Consider the following 9,687-nt stretch of genomic DNA (forward strand, 5'->3'; position numbering starts at 1 on the left):
GCTGGTGTGCCTTGCACTGGCAGGCAGATTCTTATCCACTGTGCCACCAGGGAAATCCAAAGCTGAATCATCTTGTCCCAGGTCTCTTTATTAAAAAGAAAAAAAAAAAGTATTTATTTGACTGCGTTGTGTCTCAGTTGAGATCTTCACTACATCACGCTGGATCTTTTGGTCAGGCATTGGCTCTGTGGTGGCAGGAAGGCTCTGGAACACGTGGGCTTAGTTGCTCCTGCCCCCCTCACCCCCCCGCCCCCCCCCCGCACTGAGATCCTAGTTCCCTGACCAGGGATGGGACCCTCATTCCCTGCATTGCAAGTTGGATTTATTTTTAATATATTTATTTGGCGGCATTGTGCCTTAGTGGCGTGTGGGAGCAGGTTGCCCTAGAAGGGATCGAACCCAGGCCCCCTGAACTAGGAGCCTGGAATCCTAGCCACTGGACACCGGAGAAGTCCCACCAAATTATTTTTAAAATATGCTTTTACTAGGTCTAGATTGGTTATTTCACTTATTTGAAACCAGTAAGCAGCTCTCCTCCAAAATCAGAAAACTTAACACAACTTAAAAACGACAAATATGCTTTTAATCAGCCGTGTGCCAAAAGGAGCCGCAGCTGGGGAGGTGATGCCGAGTAAACCTTTGGCCCTCGAGCAAGAGACGTACAGGCAGAGTTTAAGGCCACGCAGAGCGGGGCGGGAAGATCTGGGACTCACCACGCCGCCCTGGTGGCTCAGACGATAAAGAATCCGCCTGCAACGCGTTGAGACCTGGGTTCAATCCCTAGGTTGGGAAGACCCCCTGGAGAAGAAAACGGGTATCTACTCCAGTATTCTGGCCTGGAGAATTGCGTGGACAGAGCCTGGTGAGCTGCAGTCCATGGGGTCGCAAAGAGTGGGGACACGCACGACTGAGCGACTTTGACTTTCACGCCGCCCTACTGCCCAACATTTGACTGAATGGGTCAGGAACTCTTCAGCCCGCCCTCATCCTAGTTACCCGGAAACGCAAACTTCCGGTGGGTCCACGACTTCGACCCGAAGCAGCCCACCGGAATTTCATCACCCCGACTACCCGCCCACTCCAGGAAGTGACGCACGGTGGGGTTGCCGGAAGAAGTGGCGAAGTTACTTTTGAGGGGAACTCAGTCGCGGCGGCGTGCCACGGGCTACGGAGAAGAAGGAAGAGAAGGCAGAGCAAGGGGACGGAAGCAGGTGCACTCAAGTGTGGGGCGACGCGGGAGGAGCCCTGGGCCTGGGGCTTCCCGGCGTTCCCCGCGCTGCTTGGCTCAGCCCCCTTCTCTCCTTCCACCCTCTCCCCTCCTAGTTCGCGCCGCCCCCCGGCTGTCTCCAAGGCAACGGGAGTAGGGGACCCCCCCACCCCCGAGAGGCCGCCCACGAGACCCTCGCGCGCAGCCATGAGCCCCGCCCCCTACTGCTGTTCGGAGAGGGGCGGGACCTGGAGAGAGGTGTGAGGGCGGAGCATGATGGGAGGAGGTTGGGGGTGCCTTGATGGGCGCAGATGGGGCGGGGCCTAGAAGGAAGAGATGTGGGCGGAGCATGATGGGAGGAGGTCGAGGGGCCGTGATGGGCGCAGATGGGGCGGGGTCTAGAAGGAAGCTAGCGGGGCGTTAAGGACGGAGCTGGGGTCCGAAGGAGAGATGGGGGTGCTTCCTCAGCGGAGGTGGGGTGAAGCTGGAGGGGAAAGAGGAAGTGAGGGCGGAGCTCTCGAAGCCGAAGGGATAGTGTCTGGAAAAATCCGGTGGGGGAGGTCTGGAGTGGATGGAGCCTAAAAGAAGGGGGCTGACACTAGGGAGGGGCGGGGCTTGAGACCTCGCTGAAAGCTGTCCTAGAGCAGAAAGGGGGCGGGCCCTATTAGAACTGGATAGGAGGATCTGTAGGCTGGCAGAGACTGGGGGTGGGGTCTGCACGAAGTGGGGGAAGAGTGTGAGAGATGGAGGAAAGAGAGGTCCCCTCATTAAGACCTGTGGCTGGCCTACTCTGACCCTCCCTGGCCCCACAAGGCTCTCCGCCCCCCTGTATCGTGCAGGCTGCTCCGTGACCCCACCATGTCCACCCCCACCACGAATTCCGTGGACACCCCCTTGCCTGGTGAGTGACCCCCACCCTTCCCCAACACAGCTATTCTCCCATCAGGTTATTGTCAGCCGAAACTCACTGTGTCTCCCTCTCCCAGGAAATGGCCCCAGCACCCCCTCTTCTTCACCTGGGGGAAAGGAGGATGGTCCTGAACCATGCCCTGGAGGGGCGGATCCTGATGTCCCAAGCACTGATGGGGCCGACTCAGCCTCCGTTGTGGGTGAGACAGGGTCCAGGGACATGGGTTGGGAGTTGGTATAGAGGCTCAGGGAGGAATCTAGAAGGAGAGAAAGATCAGAAATGGGGATGGCCAGCCCCAGCGTCTTGCTGACTTTTTTTCTTCTGTTAGTTCTTGGTACTTCTTATTTTGACCCATTCTTTGGGATTCACTGACACACACATCTTTCCCTCCGAATCACCGGCTCTGTGGGTCCCCCTCCACACTCTTGATTTGTTGCTTCTGATCTCTCATGGACCTGTCCCTCTGGCTGCTGTTTATCCCTGTGGTTCTGTCTCACGGCTTCTGTCCACCCATGCCAGTCATCCTAGACACAGCAGAGGAGCCGGAGCGCAAGCGAAAGAAGGGCCCAGCTCCAAAGATGCTGGGCGATGAGCTGTGCCAGGTGTGCGGGGACACGGCGTCTGGCTTCCACTACAACGTGCTCAGCTGTGAAGGCTGCAAGGGCTTCTTCCGCCGAAGTGTGATCCGAGGCGGGGCCGGGCGCTACGCCTGCCGGGGCGGTGGCGCCTGCCAGATGGACGCCTTCATGCGGCGCAAGTGCCAGCAGTGCCGGCTGCGGAAATGCAAGGAGGCAGGGATGCGGGAGCAGTGTGAGTCCTGGGGAGGGCGCGGGGCCAGGCCAGCCCCTGCCCAGCCCTGGGGCCTCTGCTGAGGCCTGTGTGTCCCCACCAGGCGTCCTCTCCAAAGAACAGATCCGGAAGAAGAAGATTCGGAAGCAGCAGCAGCAGCAGCAGCAGCAGTCGTCACCCACGGGGCTGGGAGTCAGCAGCAGCAGCCCAGCCTCTGGGCCCGGGGCCTCCCCTGGAGGGTCTGACGGGGGTGGCCAGGGCTCGGGAGAAGGGGAAGGTGTCCAGTTAACAGCCGCTCAGGAACTAATGATCCAGCAGTTGGTGGCGGCCCAGCTACAGTGCAATAAACGCTCCTTCTCCGACCAGCCCAAAGTCACGGTACGGCCCCTTCCACAGCTTCGAGGGACAATTCACCCAGTGTGCTCAAGTCGACAGGGCCACAGTCCAGGGCACAGGGAGAGAATGAGGCTCCAGAGAACAGGCACTTTGAGACGGGGTAGCCTTGGGCTCGCGGGAGACGTCCTGATAGTAACCTGCTCGCCCCCCCACCCCCGTGTCCCCAGCCCTGGCCCTTGGGTGCAGACCCGCAGTCCCGTGATGCCCGCCAGCAGCGTTTCGCCCACTTCACGGAGCTGGCCATCATCTCCGTGCAGGAGATCGTGGACTTCGCCAAGCAGGTGCCTGGCTTCCTGCAGCTGGGTCGCGAAGACCAGATCGCCCTCCTGAAGGCCTCTACCATCGAGGTAACAGCCAGCCTGCCCAGCCTCGGGGAGGCCGTTCCATCCTGCCCTCGAGGAAGTCCCGAGATAAACCCCAGGAGAGATGTCGGGAGGATAGGGACAAAGCAGACTCTAGGCCTTTCCCTGGTGGGGGTGGTATTCTCCAGGAGAACCTCAAATGCTAAATAAGTCATCAGAGCCTCCTGTGAGGTGAGGAGAGAAAGGAAACGGCCTGAGACGGAGAATAATTGAGGGTTGGGCTGGAGGGCCACACTTCAGGGAGCATGCTGACAAGGCTTGTTCAGGGAGTTGATGTTTGAACCAAAACTGTGGTAATGAGTAAGTGCTGAGTGTCTAGTGTATGCCAGGCCCTATTCCCAGTGCTGGGGGCATGGTGGTGAATGGAGCAGACTGAAAGAAAGCTCTGCCCTGTGCCTCGTAAGCACTTGGGGGGGGTGTCCTGAGTGGAGACGGCTGAGGGTGTCGAACCTGGGGAAGGGAGAGAGCTTGGAGTGTCCAGCGTGCTGGCTGCAGGCCCTGTGGCTGAGAGATGATGGGGTGGGGTGGAGACAGGCAGGGGATGATCCCAGCAAGATCAGGCCCCCCCATTCAGGCCAGCAGAGGAAGGACAGTGGCCGAGGGGCCACAGGGCTCCTCTAGCCCCTGCCCACCCTTCCCCTCCGCCACCCTCAGATCATGCTGCTGGAGACGGCCAGACGCTACAACCACGAGACTGAGTGCATCACTTTCCTAAAGGACTTCACCTACAGCAAGGATGACTTCCACCGCGCGGGTACGGCCAAGTGCAGGCTGGGCAGTGGGGGCCCTGCTGGCCAGGAGACCCGGGCCCTCACATCCCTGTCTGAGCTTCCATCTCTTCACCTCCAGACTAGGATGAGGGCTGAGCCCTCCCACCTCACAGTGAGAGCTAAGACCACAGTGAGATTATTGAGCCCTGACCCTGCACAGGGGGGACATGGTGCAGGATGCGACAGAGGGGTATGTGCTGTCATATAGGGCATCTAGGTAGGAATTAAGGAAAGACACTCTTTGCTCCCCAGCCCTGGTCTCATGTGAGGGAGGCTGGATCTCAGTCCATTGGGTAATACATAACCTCCCCAACTGTACAGGGCAGACCTGGTCCCTGCCCTCCAAGAGCACTTCCCTAGGGATGGGAACCGAGGCGATGGGCTTCTGGAGAGAGTGTGGCTCAGTGGGACCAGAGGGAAAGGGAGGTGGGGAGCAGTGTTAGTTACCAGGGAACACAAGTGCAGGGCCTCTCTCTCTGCCTCTGGGCGTTCTCAGAGAGTCCTGCTTTCTCCCATCATCTCCATGGGGCACTTCTCTGTCCTCCTGGACATCTGCTCCTCACCCCATCTTTCCTTCCTCTTATTTCCTGGCTCTCCCAATACCCAGGGCAGTCCCAGTAACCCTTTGAGTATAAGCTTGGCAGGGGAGCACTAGGGGTTGGGAGAGTGTTTCTGGCAGGGGTCTCAGCATGTGCAGAGGTCATGGGGTGGGGAAGAGCAGGTGGTTTTAAGGAACGACAGGGAGGTTCCGGCAGCTGCAGCACAGTGAGGTGGGGCTGGAGCGGAGGTTGGTTCCTCCTACCGCCCCATCCTCTGCCACTGCCAGAGTCCAGGCCTCAGTCGGCCCTTCTGGGAACATTGCAGGGCCCCTTGCTGGGCTTCTGCCTCCACCCCAGCCTGGTGTGTTTGTTCACAGTCATCAGAAGGATCCAGTTAACAACCACGTTAGCTCACGTCCCTCCTGTGCTCAGCACCATCCGTGGCTCCCATCACACTGGGTGGGAGAAAAGCCAGAGTCCTCACCTGGCCCACAGGCCCTGCAGGGCGTGGCCTCGTTCCTCCCCACCCTCCCCTCCCCCTCCCCCAGCCGCGCTGGCCTCCCTGTTATTTGAACCCACCAATGTGCTGTCGCCTCACAGCTTCTGTTTGCTGGTCCTTCTTTCCAGAACTAGGTTGACCATCTCGTCCTAGTTTGCTTGGGGCCTTCCAAGCTTTTCTTACTTTTTATAAAGATTTTGTTGTATTTAGCTGCGCTGGGTCTTTGTTGCTTTGCGCGAGCTTTCTCTAGTTGCTGTGCGCGGGCTTCTCGTTGCCAGTGTGACGGGCTCTAGGCAGTTGGGCTCAGTTGCAGTGCGTGGGTTTAGTTGCCCTGCAGCATGTGGTATCTTCCTGGCCAGGGATGAAACCTGTCTCCCCTGCCCTGGCATGTGGATTCTTAGCCACTCTGCCACGAAGCAAGTCTCCTGAGCTTTAATACTCAAAGTCCAGGGCCTAGGAAGCCTAGTCCCAGGCAAGCAGACTGGTAGCACCCTCCCTGGAACACTCGCACAGCCTGGTAACTCCCTCCCTCCCCTCTTTCGAGTCGGACACCCTGCAGCTAGGGAGGTCTTCCGACACTCACCTTGTGGTGACCCTCATGTCTAAAATATGGACGTGATTCTCTCCGTTACCCTCCCCTGCGTCACCTCGATCCATAGAACTAGAATCATCTCACAGGGTGGATGGCGTACTTGCAGACCTGTCTATTATCTGTCCCTTCAAGCCCCAGATGCAAGTGCCACGAGAGCAGGGGGCTTTGTCTTAGAAATGTCTCTGCCTGGGACCTGATGTGCAGTGGGTGCTCAATCAAGTTTGACGAATGAATGAGTCACACCTGGAAATGAGTTCAGCTTCACTGTGAGAGCAGGGGATGCCACCTCAGGGGGTGATGTAAGGTGACCTGGGATTAAACACCTTTCCTTTTCCAGAGGAGAGGTACCAGGAAGGAAGTGAAGAGGGTGACGGGGTGGTAGAAACTTCTGAATAAATGTTCACACTTATTACTCATTGCTTCATTCAGGCAAGACATACGGCATACCCACGACGTGCCAAGCCCTTGATGGGCAGTGGGGTTACAGGGTGACCAGCACTCTCTACTTGCTGCTGTTTCCCTCGCTCTGCCGACAGTGGGCAATGCCAGTGGCCAGGCATGGGGGCCAGTTTTAGGTCAGAGTGTTTATCAGAGCCAGTCTCCTGTCTCCACAGGCCTGCAGGTGGAATTCATCAACCCCATCTTCGAGTTCTCACGGGCCATGAGGCGTCTGGGCCTGGATGACGCTGAGTACGCCCTGCTCATCGCCATCAACATCTTCTCAGCCGACCGGCCCAACGTGCAGGAGCCCAGCCGGGTCGAGGCCCTGCAGCAGCCCTACGTGGACGCACTGTTGTCTTACACACGCATCAAGAGGCCACAGGTACCGGAGCCCGGACCCTCCCAAGGAAACCTAGACCTGTGTAGGGTCAGCTTCCTACGTCCCTGGCTCACCCCAGCAGCTGAGTTGTGATCAGTGTCCTCTCAGCAGCCTGTCCTCGAGGCCCCTGTCCCATCATCAAGGAGTCAGGCCAAGTCCTTGCCCAGGGGCCCCCACACTGCCTCTCCAGGGTGGGGGTCCTCCTGGTGGGCCAGGTGGGCTGCCCGGCACCCACCCACTCCTGTCTCCTTGCAGGACCAGCTGCGCTTCCCCCGCATGCTGATGAAGCTTGTGAGCCTGCGCACGCTCAGCTCTGTGCACTCGGAGCAGGTCTTCGCCCTGCGGCTTCAGGACAAGAAGCTGCCGCCTTTGCTGTCTGAGATCTGGGACGTCCACGAATGAAGGGCCCACCCCACTACCCTGCACACCTCCAATGACTGGACACTGGGGTGGGAAGGGACCGGGCCAGGTCTGGGCTCCTGCCCTGCGGCTTGGAGCTAAAGCCTTGGCCCCCCGCCAGCCCTCAGGATGAGCCCCAGTCGGCGTCCAGGAGCCTCCCTGCCTGCCCACTGAGTCTTCCTGGGAGGGCTGGAGGGGGTCACGGGTCCTGAGCTCTGACCTCTCCCAGCACTCCCAGCTGCCCTCCCCGCCCAGCTTACACCTCAAGCCTACCATGCAGTGCACCTTGAACAGAGGCAGGAGGGCCTGTGGCTCTCCCACAGCCTGAGAGACCACAGACAGGCTCCCCGCTCTGCTCCTTTTATTTAATAAAAACTAAAAAAAAAAACAAAAACAGGAAAATAAAGTATGACTAGAAACTTGCTCTGATTCAGGATGAGTCTGAGGTGGGAATGGGCTGCCAGGGTCTTCATGGACACCAAACCCCCAGACCTGGTGCTGGACTAGGGAGGGTTCAGGGTGATAAGACTGGCGCTTTGGGGGCCTCAGGGTCATCTGGTGGTTGGAGCCTGCTCCTGAAGGTCAGGGAAGAGTTAAGTGGAGGAGGGCATGGAGCTTTCGTTCAATCAGCAAGTATTGTCTGAGACTGCTTTGTGGGCCATTCTCAGGACACAGGTGTTTTTCATTTGACAGATTCGTATGGAGTATTTGTGCTGTGCTGTGGTTAGTCGCTGAGTCGTGTCCGACTCTGTGACCTCATGGACTGTAGCCCGCCAGGCTCCTCTGTCCATGGGGATTCTCCAGGCAGGAATCCTGGAGTGGGCTGCCATGCCCTCCTCCAGGGGAGCTTCCTAACCCAGGGATCGAACCCAGGTCTCCTGCATTGCAGGCAGATTCTTTACCATCTGAGCCACCAGGGAAGCCCCATGGAGCATTTACTATGTGCCAAATACATTCTTAGGCACTGGAAACATCTGTGAACACGATAAAGTCTCTTTGCAGCCACCGTGGAAAACAGTATGGTGGTTTCTCAAAACACGAAAACCAGAAGAATTCCTTAGCAGTCCAGTGGTTAGGACTCTGGGGGCCTAGGTTCAGTGCCTGGCTGCGGAACTAAGATTCCACATGCCATTCGCTGGGGTCAAAAAAAAAGCTAAAGCTAGAACTCTGTCACAGGACTCAGCAATCCCACTCCTGGATATATACTGAAAAAACCCCAAACACTAAATTTGAAAGGATACACGCACCTCAATATTTGTAGCAATATTATTTACAATTGCCAAGATAATGGAAGTGACCTAAGTGTTCATCTACAGATGGAGAAGGTGTCATACGTACACAGAGAATGGGATACTGTTCAGTCATGAAAGTGAAATTTTTGCTATCTGCAGCAACATGGTTGGACTTGAAGGGCATTGCTGCTGCTGCTGCTAAGTCACTTCAATCGTATACGACTCTGGGCGACCCCATAGACAGCAGCCCACCAGGCTCCTCTGTCCCTGGGATTCTCCAGGCAAGAATACTCGAGTGGGTTGCCATCTCCTTCTCCAATGCATGCAGGCACGCTAAGTTGCTTCAGTCGTGTCCGACTGTGTGACCCCATGGACAGCAGCCCACCAGGCTCGTCTGTCCACAGGATTCTCCAGACAAGAATACTAGAGTGGGTTGCCATTTCCTTCTCTATGGAGGGCATTATGCTAAGTGAAATAAGACAGAGCAAGACATATACTGTGCATCATTTACATACGGAATCTAAATACAACTAACTAGTGACTATAACAGAAAAGAAGCTGATTGACAGACTGAACAAACTAGTGGTTACCAGTGGCGGGAGGGACAACAAGGGTGGAGGATTGGGAGGTAAAAACTATGGGTGTAAGGTAGGCTCAAGGATGTGTTGTACAACATGGACAATAATAGCCAATATTTTGTAATAATTGTAAATGGACCTTTACAAATTGTATTGGGGAGTTCCCTGGTGGTCTAGTAGTCGGAACGCTATGCTTTCACTGCCAGGAACTGAGTTCAATACCTGGTCAGGAAGTAAGATTTTGCAAGCTAGGCCACACAGCCAAAAATCAAATCAAATAAATAAGGTGAAGTCTCTCCTCGGAGTTGACCACCAGTCAGGGCTGGTCATGGGAGGCTGAGCAGGGACTGACAGAAGGTAAGGGAAGGGGCAGCGCGGGACAATGTGGGAGATGAGCAGGAAGTCAGGCCAGGCCTCAAAAGAGGCCTGCTGCTGCTGCTAAGTCACCTGAGTCATATCTGACTCTGTGCGACCCCACAGACGGCAACCCACCAGGCTCCCCCGTCCCTGGGATTCTCCAGGCAAGAACACTGGAGTGGGTTGCCATTTCCTTCTCCAATGCATGAAAGTGAAAAGTGAAAGGGAAGTCGCTCA

At 56.8% G+C, this 9,687-nt stretch overlaps 1 protein-coding gene across 2 annotated transcripts; it reads left to right on the top strand.

The window, feature by feature from the left end:
* Window positions 1,093-7,705, top strand: NR1H2 (nuclear receptor subfamily 1 group H member 2). Of its 2 annotated transcripts, none has more exons than XM_018062857.1 (10): window positions 1,093-1,211; window positions 1,324-1,465; window positions 2,047-2,108; window positions 2,194-2,316; window positions 2,637-2,927; window positions 3,010-3,284; window positions 3,470-3,649; window positions 4,319-4,418; window positions 6,679-6,887; window positions 7,140-7,705. In XM_018062857.1, exons 3-10 carry the CDS (start codon window positions 2,066-2,068, stop codon window positions 7,284-7,286), a joined length of 1,368 nt encoding a protein of 455 aa, XP_017918346.1. In that variant the 5' UTR covers window positions 1,093-1,211; window positions 1,324-1,465; window positions 2,047-2,065; the 3' UTR covers window positions 7,287-7,705. The 2 variants fall into 2 exon arrangements, with proteins under 2 accessions (XP_017918346.1, XP_017918345.1); XM_018062856.1 differs by having other exon boundaries at window positions 1,098-1,211; window positions 2,021-2,108.

Source organism: Capra hircus, chromosome 18, assembly GCF_001704415.2.
Source record: "Capra hircus breed San Clemente chromosome 18, ASM170441v1, whole genome shotgun sequence".
Classification (NCBI taxonomy): domain Eukaryota; kingdom Metazoa; phylum Chordata; class Mammalia; order Artiodactyla; family Bovidae; genus Capra; species Capra hircus.